Below are 17867 nucleotides of genomic sequence, written 5' to 3'. Positions count from 1 at the left end.
TTGGGCTCCTTCCTCTTTGCTCCGGATTGTCTCAGGGCCCTCTGAGCAAGAGCCTTTGGGGCCAGGTAGGCTGCAGTTGTCCTGGGTGCAGGGAGGCCTGGTGCTGCTCCTGCTGCTCCGTCTTGGTCCACCAGAGGGAGCTGATGCCACAGACTTGGTGTCTGTGCAGCCCCGATTTCCATTCCTTATAAAGATGGTCTCTGAGCTTATCACTAGCAGCAGAGTAATTTATTGAGCACTTACTATATCTTAGGGCGACCCCTTACCAGAACCTTGAGAAATGAGAGCATTCTGTAGCCTCTGGAAGCCTTGTGGTACACGCTGTGGTACACGGACATGCCAATGTCTGTGTGCTATGGAGTTCTGCAGAAGAGGGTGCATGCTGTCTGGTTGTGCAGTGGGTGGTAGCTGAGGAGGACCTTGTTCTGGTAGGCGCACCCTCCTGACCTGTCCTGAAGCGGCAAGTGCAAGAGCGGCTGCTCTTTCTGGCCTTCACCTTGCCTGGGCCTTGGGTTCCTCGAGAGAAACACAGGCCACTAAGGCAGGCCTGGAAAAGGGTCCCCTTGAACCTGGGTCCTGGGGAGGCTTTGTCTTCTGCTTCCCCTGTTGCTGGGGAGCAGGTTTATCGGGTGTTTGAGACTTCCAGGACTTGGCCTAAAATGGACAGGGAGGGACTCTGAAGGGACACTGGCCAGGTCAACTGGGGTTTTCCTTCTGGTATCAGGTGTGTGAGAGCCCCTGAGCCATGGCTGCCTGGCCTCTGGCTGGTGGAGATCAGGAACCATGCAGGTGAGAGGAACAGCTCACAAGCTTCCCAGGCCCTGGAAGCAACCTTGATTCTATAGAGATGGGACAGGAAGTCGCTGAAATATTCTTTCTCTACCTCCCTCCCTCTCTATACCCAGTGTGGGGCTTGAACTCACAACTCCAAGATCAAGAGTCACAGTTCCACTGACTGAGCCAGCCAGGGGCCCTGTGGAAGGCATTGTCTTTTGACCCTGTAATGTGACCATGTGTTCTCTGCTTAGAAGCCTTCAGTGGCTCCCGTTGCTCTTAGGATACTGAGTCTAAACTTCTTACGTGGCAGTTAAGTCTTGTTATCCTTTCACCCTTGTCCTCTCTCCTTTAGCCATACCAGCCTTCTTAGTGTTCTTCAAACATACCCTTTTTTTTTTTCCACCTCAGGACCTTTGCACATGCTATTTCTTCTAGCTAGATTGGTCTTCCTGCTTCCCTCACATGCAGTGTCTTACCAACTCTTACTCATCTTTCAGATTAAATATTACTTCCTTAGGGAAACCTTCTTGAACCCTAATGTCAGGGTCCCCTGTGATATCCTCCAGTTATCACCCTGTCCTTCTCCTTCAGAGCTAGAATTATAGAAGTGATTGTCTATTTATTGTTTGTCATCCTGAAGATCATAAACTATCAAGCAAAGGCATGGACTTAGTCTCCCTAGTGCCTGATACAGACAGTGGCTGCCCTTGTAGTACGTGCTCACTTGATAGTGTGGAATTGACCAGTGAGTTAAACCTACAAAACAAAATGCAAATGTCTGTTTAAGAAGTCCACAGCCTTGGCCTTTTAGGAGTTGAATTATAGTAGCAGTAGTTACCAAAAGGCCTGGGTCTTTCTAGAAGGGGCAGAGGCCCCATCATCTCCATGTTGACCTTCCTCTGTAGAGGGGCAGTTCTCAGTGATGTGGACTCTGGTGAGACCAAGAATAGTACCACTCCTTTTCCTGGAAGACTGTTGACCTCAGCTGTTTTTTCTCCTCTAGGACATGAAGCAGCCTTTGCTGCTTTCCTCTGCTGCCTCTGTAAGATTGGGGTGCTCCGGGTAGATGACCAAATAGCTATTGTCTTCAAGGTGTTCAATCGGTGAGTGAGAAGAAGAGCGGCAAGGGTCTTCCCTCCTCATCACTGCCAGGCTGGAGACAGGATGCTGGCGGGTTCTCCTGAGTGGCCAATGCTTCTTTCGGCCTGTCCTAACCAAGCTCTGTCTGTGGATGGGGTGTCCAGGAAGCCTTCTGAGAGGTTCAGATTCAAATAAGAACAAGTGAAGGAAACGGGTCACTTGCCAACTACTAATGCCTCTGTGGAGTTTTCCCTGGCCAGCCTTGTCCTAAGCACTCTGCATGCAACTCCCTCCCTAGATTCCCCCAACAGCTCTAGGTAGTTATTTCCATTTTATAGATGAAGAAACAGAGGCACAGAGAAACCATCTTCTGATCCCTAAGGTCGCACAGCCAGCTGAACTGCGTTCAGGCTCTGAGCTGCTCCCTGTCCCCAGACCACCTGCCTGGCAACACAGGTGCACTGCAGCTGCCAGAGGCCTCTGACACACCCATCCCAGGCCCCACTCTGGCTATGCTGATGCCAGAGCTCCCAGGTGACACTGATGCAGCCCCTGAGAACAGGGAAGGCAGGAGCTGGGAGGTTCCAGGAGATGATCTGCTCTGTCCCCCACCAGCTTGCCGATGGGCAGGCCAGAGTTAGACAGCCTGAGGCTCTTTTCCAGGAGCTCATGTTATGAGTTGATGGTGCTAAAACTTCCTTTCCTGGGCCAAAAGAAGGCTGAGTGTGGGAGAAAAAAATCGACATTATTTTGAGAATACCAGCTGATGCATAACTTACGTGTGTAGGTTTTAATTGAAATAGAGACCAGTTACACTCTTAGGTGGTTATTTCTGGCCTCAGTGAGCTCCTGATGGCAGAAGGGTGGAGACTGTCTGCTTTTTGCTACTTTTTTCTTCCCTGCCCTCCTGTGCAGGTACCTCGAGGTTATGCGGAAACTCCAGAAAACATACAGGATGGAGCCAGCGGGCAGCCAGGGAGTGTGGGGCCTGGACGACTTTCAGTTTCTGCCCTTCATCTGGGGCAGTTCACAGCTGATAGGTACTGAAGGGGCATCTGCTGCTCCTCCCCCTGGGGTGACTGCTCTATACACCTCCCTCCCTTCTCGCCTTACTTCTGCTGCTGGGGAAGACAGTGACAGCTTGTAAAGCAGGCATTAGTCTGGCTATTGACTGAGGCTGTTTGCTGTTGACCTTGTGCTGAGCGCGGGCTCTTGTGCTGAGAGCTGGCTCTGGCTCAGCAGGGCAGGCCAGGGGAGGCGGGGGAGGCTGAGGGAGGATGGGGGAGGTGGAGGCAGAGTGTGCCGAGATAATGGAAAGTGACACAGGCTGGAGCAGGGGCACTCGCCTGGCACATAATGGACTGGTGTGAAATGCACCCCCACTCCTGGCAGCAGCTGTGGGGTTTTATGTTGAAAATGAGGGGCTCTTTTGACTTGGTGACTGGTGTCATCCGCTGTTATTATCAAGCTGTGCACAAGGGGGCCTATCAGGGAGTAGCCACCCATGGGAGGCAGTGAGCTGCTTCCTGTGGGCCCACTTTGCCTGCTCCCCCTACTTTGCAACTGCTCCCCAGGTTTGGGTGGCTCACTGGGATCTATGGTGGGTGAGGGCCGGGGAGTGACTTCTGCTTCCATATAACATTAACTGCCTAAAAAATAATATGAATAGGTATTTTGAGTATTTGCTCTGTGCCAGGCACTGTTTGAAACATTTTAGGTCACTTCTCAGTGACCCTGGGAAGGGTCTTGGCCAGGATGAGACGAGCCGCCATCGACTAGCACTTAATCTGTGCAGGTACCATGTCGGAGGCTTGACTCCGGTCCCTATCACCAGGCGGCATGAGGGAGGTGCAGTTCATCCCCACTGCACAGATGAGGAAACAGCCTCAGAAGGCTGAAATCACTGGTTCAAGGTCACATGGCTAGAAAATGGCAAAGCCACAGCTTGTTCCATGAGAGCAAGTTCGTGTACACACACATGCACGCACACACTCATCATTTATTGCTCCTGCAAGGTCAAGTGTTGAGAGCACATGGGCAGGACAGTGGCCCCCAGGGTGGGTGTGGACAACCCTGGGCTGAGGTGCTTGGCGGTGTGAGTGTCTGGTTCTGAACCCTGGGGCTCTTTGCTGTTCCTAGACCACCCGTTTTTGGAGCCAAGGCACTTTGTTGATGAGAAGGCTGTGAATGAGAACCACAAGGACTACATGTTCCTGGAATGTATCCTGTTTATCACTGAGGTGAGGGGAAGGGGGTGAGGGCCACCCATGGTGGCCTCCAGGCTGAGATCAACTGAGGTTGGTGGCTTTGGAGTGGGTCAGAGGAGCCAGAGTTTTCACCCAAAGATGGCAGGGCTGGTCCCTAGGAGGTGGGTTACTGACAAGGTAGCCCCACTAGGCCTGTGGAAGGTTAAGCCAACGTCTGACTGTCCAGGATCTCCTTTCCCAAATCAGTGGTCTGGGGTTACTACTGAACCTCGTGGGACACTTGAGCTGAGGGACTGAGCTTTGATCACTAGTGGGCTTGGTAACCAATGCGGCAGGTCTGAAGGGGTGGGCGGGGCCCACAGGGTCTCTCTCTAGCCACCGGCATGTGGCTGTGTGGGATGAAACTATGGCAGGAGGTGGAGAGGCTCAGTGGACAGCAGGACAGATTTCTGCTGAAGGGACACATCTCTGTCAGTGCCTGAGGACTTGAGCCAGATGAAGTCCTGGAGGTGAACCAAGCAGGCTGGGCTACAGGCCTCCCTGGCAGGGGGTGTTTATTAACTGGCTGCTATTGCCCACTAAGGCCAGGTCTCCCACTTCCTCAAGGTCACTCATGGAGCTTGTTAAAACCCACGTTCCTTTGCCCAACCCCAGCTTTCTGAGTCAAGAATCTTGGGGGATAAGACCCAGGAACCCGTATTTAAATACACTTGCCAGGTGACTTTACACAGAATTTGGGGACTCACTGTTCTTAGGATCTCTCTCTCAGGAGGTGTTAGGACCTTTTGTCTTCCCTGCTGCATACCTGTCGCCCCCCTGCCCCCAAACTTTGAAAGGGTGCCCTGGTTGTAGTGTCTGGAGATGGTCTTGCCATCATTCTTTCCGATGCCCACATGCATATCTGGGTCCCCTCCCCACCAGGGCTGCTCTTTGGCTCTGGTTCTGAGCCCCCTGAACAGAGAAGCCTGGTTAAGTAGCCATAGCCCCAGGTTCCTCATGGTCAGCATTCGGCTCAGGCCTCTGCCAAACTCCAGAGGCCAGAGGGAAATGACATGTTTTTCCAAGTCAGCAAATGGAGCCAGGACTGACGGCTGGGCAGCCACTGCTTCAGTCTCAGATTTGCTGCCTTCAGCATGTAGCAGGCCCAAGGTCAGAAGGACTTGGGGCAGCCTGGCTCACTGCCTCAAGAGCCAGTCACGTGCTACTGTTTCCAGAGTGGAATGCGAGGGTCTGGGAGTCACAGGAGACCCTGGAGGGAACAGGAGGAACAGGGTGGGGAGAAGGAGTGCACATTCTAGACTGAGCCATGCTTTGCTTGCTTGGGGGTAAAGGGCTAGGCTGTTCTGGCTCACTGTGGTGGCTAGCCAAGCCCCTGGGTCCGTCAGTGCCTAACAAGGAAGGCAGCCAGGCCGGGCCTCAAGGAAATGGGAATTGATTCCAGGTTAAAATGTTGTATTTTTATTTGTTTGGGTGGTTATACTGGTATAAAAACCCAAAAGGTTTCTAAAGTTTGGGACTCGGTTCCTTTACTGGAAAATCCTACAGTGACCACTAGGTGGCGCTAACGGCACACCGAACTTTGAGAAGGTTTTAAGTAACTTAATTGTGGGGAGAGGCAGAAAGGCAAACCCTAGAGTTTCTGCTTCTTCGGCACCCTCTCTGCAAGGCCTGGTTTTTCCTTTGGGTCTAGGTGGTTGGGCATGGTGGTAAACGCCGGTGCTAGCAGCTCTGAGGGCTCCCTGGCCACCTGGCTAAGCTGAGGCCTGGTCAGCGAGGGTGCTGACTGCCGCTGTGCTGTGCTAGTTCTCCGGAGCTCTGTCCAGGCTACGCCCACCCCAGTCCCCTTCCACCCTGCACCAGTGTTTCACTGCCCCTGGTTCGTGAACGAGCCCCCACTGGGACACAGGGCACCTGAAGCCCTGTGCAGAATTCTGTGTGCTTCAGTCTGGAAGGGGGCGGTGTTGCCTCCAGAGACCTGGGGATCAGGATGGCTGGTGCAACTAGGAGGAAAAAACAAAACAAGAAGTTGGAAATGGACCTGGGCATCTCCTCCCTGTCTCCCAGGACTTGCCCTGGTAGCTCTGCGCATCCTGGATGAGGGGGCCCCACCTTGCAGGGCTTCTGCTGTCTCAGGAAATGCAGCCCTGGCGCCTTTAAGAGCCCAGGGCCGGCAGGAAAAGAATTTCAGTTTCAATCTGGCTTCTAAATTTGGAGTTTTGGGAAGGGAGGGATCAGATTTCAGCTGGAAGGGAAGGAGCTGACAGGAAGGCGCTGTGCAGAGCCTCCCCCCATCCCCCCTCAGTTACTGACAGAGGAACCATTTACAAAAGGCCGATTCTCTTGGGAGTGGAGAGGCAGGAACGCAGCGTCTGTGAGTAATTTCCTGCTCAATATGGCTGCTCTGACTCACACGATTCCCCTGGGGTCACTGCGGGACTGCAGCTTGCTTGCTCGTTCTCGCTCTTTCTCTTCTCCCTTTGTGGCTAGAATGAGCTAATTTTTTGTTGTTGTTGTTGTTTTGTTTTCTCGCTCCTGATTCCTTTTTTCCCCCTCATCTGTTTTCCTTTCTCAGAGTTGCAAAGTCTCCTTCTGAAGGACTTGGGGAGACCTGGGGACACTGAAGGCCTGGGGGGGGTAGGGCAGCCCCTCTAGATAAATAGCGTCTCTGGCCTTTCCATGGGGAGGGGCAGGGCCATTGGGGCTTTTCCAGCAGGACCGAGAGGCCTTTTGGGGTCCCCTCCCATGCCCCTAGTGGGTGAGGCTGGCCCACAAGGCAAAGCCTCTGGTTTCCCAGCATCATCTGCTGGCCTAGCCTTGGAGCCCTTGCTGAGCAGGCTTCTGGAGCGATGCTGTGGGACGAAGCCAGCAGGGTGCCTCCGGGGTGGTTTGTTCACAAGGCCTTGTCCAGAGTGAAACCAATTACACATCTCCGGTGATTTCTGAACTTCTCAGGGCCTGGAAGTGTGCAGGAGATGACTGGAACCTGGCACTGGTCCCCAAGGGGCAGAGAGTTTTGGGGGAAGGGGTGGGGCAAGAGGGAGGGCCGGTAACTGAGGGTGGAGCCTGCTTGAGTAGGATGGTTGGAACAAAGCTCCTTGAAGGCCAGACCCCCTAGGCTGTGGGTACCGGCAGCTATCCCTAAGAGGGAGCCTTAGAGAGAGAGAGAGAGAGAGAGGTGGGGGAAGGTACTATGTATAGGCACTGACCCAGGAAAAGCTCTGCGGCCACCAGCCACCCGGGGGAGGGGGATCTGGTCTCCATCTGCCACCTCTGCCACGTGGGGCTGTGGCCTCCCTACTGGAGGAAGGATCTGTTGTCTTTGCCACTGAACCTGGGGGTTGAGACAGGCTTTGGGGGAACTTCGGCCAGGGGAGGATGGTGACAGCAGTAAATGGCAGCTTTTTGGACTTAGATCTTGCAGTTTGGTACGAGGCTTTACTGGACAAGTGAGAAGTGTGTAGGAGTGGGTTCCCTGGGGAGTCCACAGCCAAACAGTGGGGCTGTTATAAGCTCTTGGGCCCTTACCCTTATGCCCAATATGGAGAAGGAGTTTTGGGCCCATCCTTTCTCCCCGGAACAGCTCTCCCCTAGCCCAGCCTCCATTCAGCCTCTTCTGGAACCTTCCACCCTCTCAGGGTCCAAGTCTCTGCTTACTTGCCAGCTCAACCTCTTTGCTTATCAAACTGAATCTTCTGAAGCCTGGGGATTGGGGTGCTGAACCCCATTCCCTCAACAAGCATCCGTGCTGTTTCTAACCTGGGGGGTGCGGTGTGGAAGGGGATTGGAGTGCCTGCTAAACAGATGTGTGGCCTTGTGCAGAGGGCTGCCTGCAGGCGCACACGCCTCCCTGTCTCAGTGCCATGGTTTCTCCTGTCATGGGAACTTCACTGGGCTTGCTGCAGAATCTCTTTCCTTCCTGGAGGGTCAAACTCTTGGCAAGAGGAGGGACAGGAATGGAGCTGTCCTTGCTCCTGCCTGTCCCTTGGTGCTATCGATGCCACCCCTAATTTACCTCCCAGCCAGGTCGGGCTGGCTTTCTAAACAGACCTTCCTCCCCTTTTGCCTGCTATGCACAGGCAGTTAGGTTTACTCTTCCCCACCTTGGCTTTCCCCCAGACACCCCTCCCCAGGGTCTTCCGGCTCTACCTGTGACAGGTAGAGCCCACCCTGTGTATGGGGCTGGGGAGGGTCGGGAAGGCTGCTACCACTGTTTATCTGAAGGGGAGCAGGTTCCTGTGCTGGTGGGGCACTCTGTGGCTGGGGCGGTGGGGGGGGAGTTGGTGGGAGTCCCAGCAGGGGCTTGAGTTGAGATTTTATTTTTCTGAGGCTGCTGAATGTGGTGGGTGGTGGGAATCAGGCCCCATTTTTTTGGCTGTGGAAGAAAGGGGATGACTCTAGGGGTTGTATTTTCCTAGGGAGTCTTGCAGACCAAGAGAGACCCTGTCTCTGGTATTTGCGTGCGCCTCTGTGTGTGTGCGTGCGTGCATGTGTGCACAAGCACGTGCACACACCCTCTCCACCCCAGATGATGCAGTCAGGTCCTCAAGCATATATGTGTATGTATGTACGTATATGTGTGCGTATATATATACGCACATGTGTGCTGTAGTGCGTGCATGTTTGCATGTCCTGGTGTGTGTGTACACACATATGTGTACAACCTTGCTGTGGGAATACAGGTGAGCTCCCAGGTGGCCTGCCTTTTCAGCTGTGGATTCTCTTTTCCAGATGAAGACAGGCCCCTTTGCAGAGCACTCCAACCAGCTATGGAACATCAGTGCTGTCCCCTCCTGGTCCAAAGTGAACCAGGGTCTGATCCGCATGTATAAGGCCGAGGTGAGTGGGGCTGGCCAGCACTCAGATCAGAGGGGGCTGCTGATCCCCTCACCCCCACTCTGCTGCTTTGCTCTGAATCTTGGGCCAGCCATTCTGACACTGGAGGCCTTAGAGTCTCTGTCTGTGAGATGGGCAGTCAGAGAATCACTAGGCTGAAGCCCAGCTTTGCCCTGTGACTGAGCCATAGCCCTGACACACAGGGGTCTGTCAAATGGCCAGAGGTGGACATTGGTACCCGAAGGTGGATATGCTTTGTAGGCTCCATGTACATTGGTGCTTCTCAAACTTTGGTGGGCCTGATCCCTGGGCAGGTGAGAGGTCTCTGGGGAGGCCCAGAGTTGATGTTTCTAGCAACCACTTCAGGTGGTCTTTCTGCTCTCAGATGGGAGAGGCAGGGCAAGGAGGTGGTTTCCCTCAGCTCCCCCTGCTGGGAGTTGGCTGCCCAGCTCCTGTGGGTGTCCCCTGCCCTCTCTCCTTTTTGGCACCTTTTCCCAACCAAGGAGGTGGGTTTTTTTCCTTGCAGGTAAGGAAGAGACATTTTGTTTCCATCCTGTCTGCTAGCTCCTTTCACATCTGTGCACACCAATGCCAGAACTGCATGACCTTGGCCAGGGAAGGGCCTGGATGTGAAGTCCCTCACCTAGAGTAATGAGTCCCCAAAGTCCCCTCTTTCTGCCCTCAGGCTGATGGTCTTATATGTTGTCCTGTGGGTGCCCATTTCTTGGCCCTTAGCCATCCCCTCTCCCATGGAGGGAGGGAGGGAGGTTGGATCTCTGGGTCTACTTCATCATACTTGGAGCTTACTCAGATCCCATCAATGGGGGCAGGGGGAGCAGGGAGGAGAGGGTATTAGAGGCTTGGGTGTGTTTGGGAGTGTAGATGCTTCCAGTTTGTCCTGTTCCCTCTGCATGGTTCTGAAGGGGTTAATGGTGCTGGAACTGACCAGGCCTGGCTCTCTCTCTCCCTTCCGCCCCCTCCCCCTCTGGTCCCCTTCCTCTGGACTTCACATCCTGTGTTTAGGTTCCAACCCACATACCTCTCTAATCTGAGAAGAGCGTTTGCTGGGGCTGCACAGGCTTCTTCCGGGCTACAGCCTGTTGGGCCCTCCAGTCTGGCTGTCCCCTGCCTGGAGAGCACCTGGGTCACTGCCCTCTGGATGTCCTGTCATTCCTGACACCCACCCCCCCTTCCCCCACCAGTCCCACAATGGGTGCTGATAAGGAACTCCTGTGCAGCGTGTGAGGAGCGTGTAGCCCCTCCAGCCTCCCACCTCCACTCCTGACACCGCAAGCAGGACTCTTGTGCCTTTCCTGCTTAGGATCTGAAGTGCTGTCCTTCCTGCGTGGCTCTTATTTGAATGACTCTAATCTTACCTTGATCTGGGCGCCCTCAGAGCAGGGCAGGAGCCCCTGTCCCCTTCCTCTCCCTGCCCTTTCCAGAGGAGGAGCTCCAAGCTGACATGGGATGAGGGAGGAGCAAGCTGAGATTCCAAATGGAGCAGCGGCAGGAACAGAACAGTTGTAACCGATGGCGGATTTCTGCGGGTGTGGGTACGGGAGGACAGCCACTGCAGCTTAGGCCAGACAGGGAACACCAGAGGATCACAAAGCATCCTTCTTGAAAGCGGGAGGACTCAGCCCTGCATGCATGTGGGCACAGTACGAGCTGGCAGCCTTGCCAGACTCTCTGTAGGAGTCTTCTGGTCCCTGAGAGCCTGTGGGATCACACACTCCCTTCCCAGAGGTCCGAGGAAAAGGACTTGTTTTGTTTTGTTTTGTTTTGTTTTCAGGTCAGTTCTCGGTCCATGGGGGGGACCTGTGAGGCCCACCAGTCTTGAAGGCCAGGGCCACCAGTCAGAGTTGGTCCCCTGAGCGGCCATAGAGGCCTCAGCAGGCCTGGCATTAGGTGGCCTCAGGATTTGGGACCACCTGTGTGCGTCTCCACACTCTGACCCTGCTTTTCTGAGCTGAGGAACCAGATGCATTCTGTGCCCTTGTGGGTGGCCCGAGGGCTGTCACTGCTGATGCTCCCTTCAGAAGGGCCTCGTCAGGGCCTGGGGAACCCCTTCTCCCCCTTGAGGCACCGGGCACTGGAAGGGTCTCCAGATCTGTGTGGCACAGGCCACTCTGCCCAGGACACTGGTGGGCTCCGGGCACAGCAGGCTGAGAGGAGGCCTGACCCAGGCTCCCTTCTGCTGCTCTCCTGAAGCCTTGTACTTCCTTTGCCCCAGTAGCCCCTCGCCTTCAGCCTAGCCCCTCTCCTGTCCTGTGGCCCTGGGGAAACTTGTTCTGGGTCCCTGCCCCCTCCTGCTGAGCTTCCCTTGAATGAAAGCTAGGAGCAGGCAGACCTCTGACCCTTTCTGGAATTCCAGGGCCCTGGGGGCCCCCTTTTACAAACTCCCACCACTTCCTTGATGACATAAGCACAATGGCAGCTGCCTTTGCCTCTGGCCTGGAGCTGCTGCTGTTTCTCCTCCCCCTGAGGGACCACCCCCTCCCGCTTGCTCCCCACTTTCTCTGCCCTAGGCCCAGGACCTGTCTGTGGCCTGGAGCTCTGCTCCCACACTGAGCTGTGGTCCCCATCCTTCTTCCATTGCAGGATGGAAGAGAGAGATTTCTCTCTTCCTGCTCACCTCCTGGGCTGCCTTTAGGCCTGCCCATCCCCCCCACCTGACATACACACGGTGGGTCAGGGTGGGTCAAGACCTCCTCGGCTCTGTGCCTGGTTGTTGAGATGAGGGGCCCTGGGCCAGCCGTGGCACACCATTGTCCCCCTAAGTTAAGCAGAGGTTGAGACCACAGTCACAGAGCAGGCCTTGCCTTATCTGAAGCTGCAAATCATGTTCCCCCCCGCAGCCATCGTGGTGGTTTTCTGTGGTCAAAGGTATGAGAGAAGGCAGATCCTCACTTGCCCGGAGCTGCTGCCTGAGAGAGCTAGCCAGTGGCCGGTGTTAGGTGCAGCGGGACTGGTATGGGGGGAGCTGGGAGCTGGGACCCCTCTCCCTTTCCTGGTCCTGTGTGACGCTAAGCAGTGCCTGGGCCAGAGGTGTGTGGCCTGGGACCTGGCTGCCCGTGCACTGGGCCAGCTTCTGTGTAGGCCCTGCCAATCTCCCCATCTCCCCCAGGCACCCTGGGCTGAGGCTGGGCTGAGGCTGGGCTGGGCTGGATTCAGGGAGTAGGGCCATCTCCTAGTCAGAGTTCTTGTCCTCTGCCCCACACACAGGGCTGCTGGGAAGTGCCCTGGGGGTGGGGGCGCGTTAACTGGTTCTTACTGTCTCACTGCGAAGTGCCAGGGTACCTTCTTCAGTCCAGAGAACTGAAAATTGCAGAAAAATGAGTCTTGAACTCTTCTCAAGTGTGGGTCCCAGTGTCCCCACACCTCTTCTCTAAGACCAGGGCCTGGGCTAGGGCCTCCCCTCTGATCTGGAGGGTTCTTTTCTTTTCTTTCTTTTTTTTTTTTTTTTGGAGGGTTCTTTTCATCTCACATCCCCAACTCTCTGCCCGCTCCCGCTCCCCCCACCCCGTGTGAGGTTGGGCTGCCTTTTCTTTTTCCCTTCCTTTCTCCTCTCTCATTATTTGGTGGGGTCTGATTGTCATGGAGTTGGGGTCTTTGGATGGGAGGGGGTGGTGGGAAACAGGTAGGAAGCCTGCCTTTCCCTGAACCTGGAAGCTCCTCTGAGCTGGACACTTTCCGGGAACCATGCTGGGCTGAGGCTTCAGAGTTGTGCCCGGGTCTCTTGGAGGCCCGACAGGCCAAATGGGCCCTAACAGGGGTGCAGGTGAGCCATCCTCACCTCTCTTCTCCCCTTCCCCTTCCCCTTCACAGTGCCTGGAGAAGTTTCCTGTGATCCAGCACTTCAAGTTTGGGAGCCTGCTGCCCATCCATCCAGTCACCTCATGCTAGGGACTGAGAAGCCAGGGCCACCCAGGCCACAATGCCTGTGCCTGCCCTCCCTTGCCCCAGCTCCAGTTATTCCCTGCCCCCTCCCTCTGTTCTTTCTGTTTGCTGAGAGGCTGTCTGCTGGGGTCGGTGGTGAGCTTGGGGTTGAGGGAGGCTCAGGGCATAAGGCTGAAGGACCCAAAGTGAAGGGAGAAGTGACCAAAGTGGGGCCCGTTTCCCCTGGCTGGTGGATGTGCTCGGGCCCCAGTCCTGCACTTGACCTTCCTCTCCTCTCTCCTGTCTAGTCCCACCTGAGACCTGAGCTGGTCTGCACCCCTGGGAGGGGGAGGGTTTTGCGGTTTCCATTGCTTTCCTTTCCTGGGTCCTGTTGCCTTTTTAGGGGTTGGAGCAGTTGCTTCCGTGGGGTGGGTCAGTTTCCTAAGCCACGTGTGGGTGGGTATCTGGGGGTTCTGAAGTCTGGGATTGAGGCTGGTGGCCAGCCTGGGGTGGGATCGGGGACCGAGAAGCATTGGCTATTCTGGCCTGTGACCCTCCCAGCTTCTTTACATGGCTGCCCCCCCAGACCTGCTGGCCCCTGTGTCCAGTGCCTCATCCTGGCTTTTCTGTTCTTTGGCCTTTGGCTTTGCTGGGTTTCCTGGCCGTAGCCTCTCCTGTCCTCCTCTACAAGGGTAGCCTCTGGAAGCTGCCCTTTGGATAGGCACTCAGTACAGGGCTTACCCCCTAGCTGATTGGGTGAGGCCTGCCTTTCCAAAGTTTCTCAGGCTGGCAGGGGGTGGCAGAGACTTGGGGCCCTGCTGTGGTTGTAGGGAACCTAGATTCCTCTAAAATCTTATGGTTCTGTTCCCCTCCAGCCCCACCCTGGTGCTTGCTTCTCCAGGGCCCTTTACCCCTATTGCCCTGCTCTTCAGGGCAGTGGTTCAGGGGCCGCTGGAGCACTCAGCAAGCCCCTCCTTGTCTTCCCTTCTCCCTGAACTCACCCACTGGCTCTCTAAGATTAGGCAGTGATACCCCCCACCTCCCGCCCCGAAAATGGGCAGGGGCTGAGCTGGGGGTGGGGTTGCAGGTGTGCCAGCTCCTGAGTTTCCTTCTAGGGCTGCCTTTGGGCCAAGCTCTTGCCAGCTTTCCCTGGCCCAAACCCAGGCCTGCCCTCCTCCACTACCCCCACCCTCTATCTGGGTCCACATCCCCTTTGGGAAGGGGAGCTCCCGAGAAGCACAATTCAGGGGCTTGACCCTCATACCTGGGCTGATGGCCTGGGCAGAAGCCAGGAGAGGAACCACTAGAATCACAGAAATCGTTTTCCTAGGAGAGGCCCAGTGCTGGCCTCCCTTGCAGGGTCCAGACCACCACCTTGTTGGCTTCTCTTGCCCTGCCCCCCCCCCCCCAGAGTCCCCCAGCCCCATGCACCTTCATTGCTGTTTGGATTAAAGCCTCTGTTTTGCACCTGTCACTTGTGTGAGGTATGTCTTTTCATGCCATGTGTTTATTCCTCCTCCACATGCCTGTTTGTCTCTCCCATCAGATCCCCTTCCCTCAGGCCATGGAGTCTGGGGCTGGGGCTGGCTCAGCTGCTGTCTGGGCTGAGCCTTTTCTGGGCAGCCAGTGACTACATAGCGGTTGCCTAGTTGCCTGAGCAGGCTTTGGTGCATCCTGACTGTCCCCACCCCCAACTATAAGAGTCTTGGGTAAGTTAGAGAATCTCTCTCAGCCCTGGCTTCCTCATCTGCAAAACGAGGACCATCACAGAGTGACTGACAGGACTGAGTGAAGGATGTGAAGTCCTTGGCTTGGAGCCTGGCACAGAGCAAATACCCGTGGTCACCACGTGTCTTCTAGATGAAGGCAGCCCCTCTGGACTCCAGGCTTGACAGGGGAGTCTTTGGACTGGACTTAGCTGCAAGCCATGCACTACAGCTTTTAGGGGCATGCCTTTTTTTTTTTTTTTTTTTTTTTTAAGATTTTATTTGACACAGAGTTCAAGCACAAGGGGGAAGGGCAGGGGCCGAGGGGTAGGGGCAGGGGCTTACCACTGAGCAGACAGCCTGATGTGAGGCTCCATCCCAGAATCCTGAGATCATGACTTGAGCCCAAGGCAGACTTAACAATCTGAGAGCCACCCAGGTGCCCCATGGGGCTCATCTATATTGTGTTTCCCCCACTCCTTCTGTTCCTGTCGTGCTAGAGTTGGCAGTCAGGGGGCTGCAGTACCTGTGGCTTCTTGGACACTGCCTGTTCCTGGGCTTGTGTCTGTAGACAAGTATCCTCAGAGGATGAGCTCTTGGCCCTTCTCCTGGCCTCAGAGGCCTCACCCAGGAGAGCCTAGTGGCCAGGAGCCCTGCCTCAAGTCAGGCCCCCTGAGCCGCCCTAAGGTCCGCTGCGCTGCTTACAGGCTAGGAGACCCCTCAGGGTTGACTTCATCTCTGAGCCTGGCTTCCTAATTGGGAAAGTGAGCATAACTTGACTTTGGCCATGGGTTATGAGGACCCAGTCATTTCACAATGGTTAGTGGCTGCGTATTCTTCATTCTCATGCAAATGACAGCAGCCAACCCCAAAATACTGGAATGTTAGGTGTTGGTGAGTATTAGGAAGGAAATACCAGCAGTTAATTAGGGCGGCAGGCAGGGTTTGCTTGAGCGACAGGGTTGGGAAGGACAACTTAGAGGACCATGAGTCTTGGAGAGAGCTGGGGGCAGGGGGGTAGCCCAGCGCTGCAGGGGGGTCGGGAGGGCAGAGGCCTCAACAGGTCATTACCGCCAGCTTTGGGATTTAGTCTCTGAATGTCCTTTGGGAAGCTGCTGGAGGGTTTGGCGGTGACGAGGGCCTGGAGTATGTGGGGCCAGAGGGGAGGTGGGCACCATGTGGGTGGTGTGATTGTGGGATTGTGGCCTGGACTAGGGTTCAGTGAGGACGAGGTGAGAGGTGGTCCCATTTGGCTGTGTTGAGAGCTTTCACTAACAGGAAGGTGTGAGAGAGCAAAGAGAAGCCCAGAGTAGCCCCAATTCTTGGCTTGTGCAGCTGAATTGATGCCATTTACTGAGCTGGGGCAGATGTGGGAACGGGGATTTGTTGTTGGGGGGTACCAACAAGGGTACCCCCAACAGCAAATTTTTTTTTCTTTTTTAAGAAAGAAAAGGGTACCTGTTTGCTTCTAAGAAGGGGTGTGGAGTAGGCATCTGGGTCTGCTGAGCTAGAGCCAGGGATGGGGCTGGGCTGCTAGATTAGGGAGTGGTCAGTGAGCAGCAGGTCCCTGGGGTCACCAAGGCAGCAATGGGGATGAAGGTGAGAGGAGGGCTGGCTGGTTCTGGGCAGACTGGCAGGAGAGGTGGGTGGAGGGAGACCCTAAGGTCAGAGCCCTGGACACGTGGCTAAGAGGATAGAATGGGCCCTGGGTCTTTGTGCCTTGCTCAGGACTGCTTCGGTGGAATGGGTGGCAGGGTGGCAGAGGGCTGGGGAGGGAATGGGAGTCAGACATGGAGGTACACATGCTTATGCTTCCTGCATCCTCACAAGGTCCCATGAGGAGCTCATGGGAGCACAGAGGTGAGGTCCCTGGTCCAAGGCCAACAGTCTGGAAGAAGGCACACGGAGCTGGGACAGTCTGGTTGCCGAGCCATCCTCTACCACAGCACCTCACCTCTCTCTTACAGAGCTCTGCTGTAGAGGGAGCAGAGATGGGGAGGATGGGTGGGGGGCTCAAGGTCAAGGAAGGTTTGAAAGGGGTGGTGATCAGGCCCATTGTGTGCTGAGGAGGGAGGCTGATGGCAGCGAGGCCTGGAAAATGGGCCAGGCTGCTTGTCCCTGCTCAGTGGAGGGAAGACAGACCCTTGCATCAACGTGGACCTTGTGCATTGTTCTGGATTCACTTCTGCCAGGAAGTGTGAGCAGGGCCACCGATCACCTGTGAAGTACAGGGAACAGTCAGACACCAAGCAAGGACTTCAGTGCAGGGTGGGAAGCCCGCCCAGGACCTGGGTATGGGACTGGCAGGCGCTCACACCTCCCGCCCATGCCACGCTCAGCAGAGGGTGGCCACATTGCTGTCACTCCCTGGGGGTCTAAAGTAACCCGAGTGGGGCTGGCTCCCAGAGCTGCAGGAGGGAGCATCGGCTTCCCAGGCTTCCCACCGTCCTGGACTAGAGAGGCCCAGAGGACAAGTTGAGCTCCACACCTGTGTTCCCTGCTCAAGGGGGGACAAGGCTGGGCCCTGCTCCCTGGGGCAGGTGGGGGGTGGGAGCAAAGAGGCCCTTCCTAGCAGAACCCCTGACAGGAGCTGGGCTTGGGAGGAGAGCAAAGGGGAGGGCTTGGTGTGCCCAAGACTTGCACCCAAGTCGAATGACACATTCTTTTTGAGTCTAACAAGCAGTAAGCATACGTTACACACATGGCATTTGCAGGCATTTGGAGATGAAAAAGGTGAGAATCCTTCCTTTAAGAGACTTCTAACCTGCAGCGCCTGGCTGGCTTGGTCAGTGGAGCACGCAACTCTTGATCTCCGCGTTGTGAGTTTGAGCTCCACATTGCGTGTAGAGATGACTTTAAAAAATCCTAAAAAAACAAAAACAAAAAAAACCCAAAACTTTCCAACCTAGAGGGGGAAATGGGGATCTTGGACCAGCTGTGGGGCAAGCGGGATGATGGGCTCTGGGGGGAAGCTTGGGGAAGGCTCTAGGGAGCAGGTGGCATTTGAGTGGGGCCTTGAATGATGGGCAGAGACAAAGGGCATTCTAGTGGGGGCCAGTTTTGAGCAGAGGTGTGGAGGTGTGTGTCACAGGAGGCAGGGCTGGAAAAGTAGATGGGGGGCTAGTCTGTAGAGGGCTCTGAGTGACCTCTGGAAGAGACTCCCATATCTACACATCCCATTGACATGACACAATTACATTGAATTATATGCAAAATGTATGCATTTCGTGTCTGTCTTCCCTGTCAGTGGGCTGCAGGAAGACAGGGGCCCACTGGGTGCTGTACCCCAGTGCCCGCCAGACTGGCACACAGCAGGCACCAGTAAATAAATGTAGTATCAGTGGCCAGGAAAGATGTTTAATTGGTGCCTGTGTGTGTGTGTGTG

The 17867-nt window shown here is 55.4% G+C and overlaps 1 protein-coding gene across 7 annotated transcripts in view; it reads left to right on the top strand.

The window, feature by feature from the left end:
• PTPA (protein phosphatase 2 phosphatase activator) overlaps window positions 1-17867 on the top strand; it is a 42340-nt gene that overhangs the window by 16560 nt on the left and 7913 nt on the right. For 6 of the 7 annotated variants that reach the window (XR_011999823.1, XR_011999822.1, XR_011999821.1 and 3 more), the window contains exons 6-9: window positions 1781-1880; window positions 2773-2897; window positions 3997-4097; window positions 8793-8900. Coding sequence is in view for 1 of the 7 variants with exons in the window: in XM_026009488.2 (XP_025865273.1) it covers window positions 1781-1880; window positions 2773-2897; window positions 3997-4097; window positions 8793-8900; window positions 12726-12803 (512 nt within the window). In the remaining 6 variants the exon portion in view is untranslated. Of the gene's footprint in view, window positions 1-1780; window positions 1881-2772; window positions 2898-3996; window positions 4098-8792; window positions 8901-12725; window positions 14251-17867 lie in introns of those variants that run through there. The other variant, XM_026009488.2, reaches the window with a different exon arrangement.

Source organism: Vulpes vulpes, chromosome 2 (genome assembly GCF_048418805.1).
Source record: "Vulpes vulpes isolate BD-2025 chromosome 2, VulVul3, whole genome shotgun sequence".
Classification (NCBI taxonomy): Eukaryota; Metazoa; Chordata; class Mammalia; order Carnivora; family Canidae; genus Vulpes; species Vulpes vulpes.
This window is presented reverse-complemented; position numbering and strand designations above follow the sequence as displayed.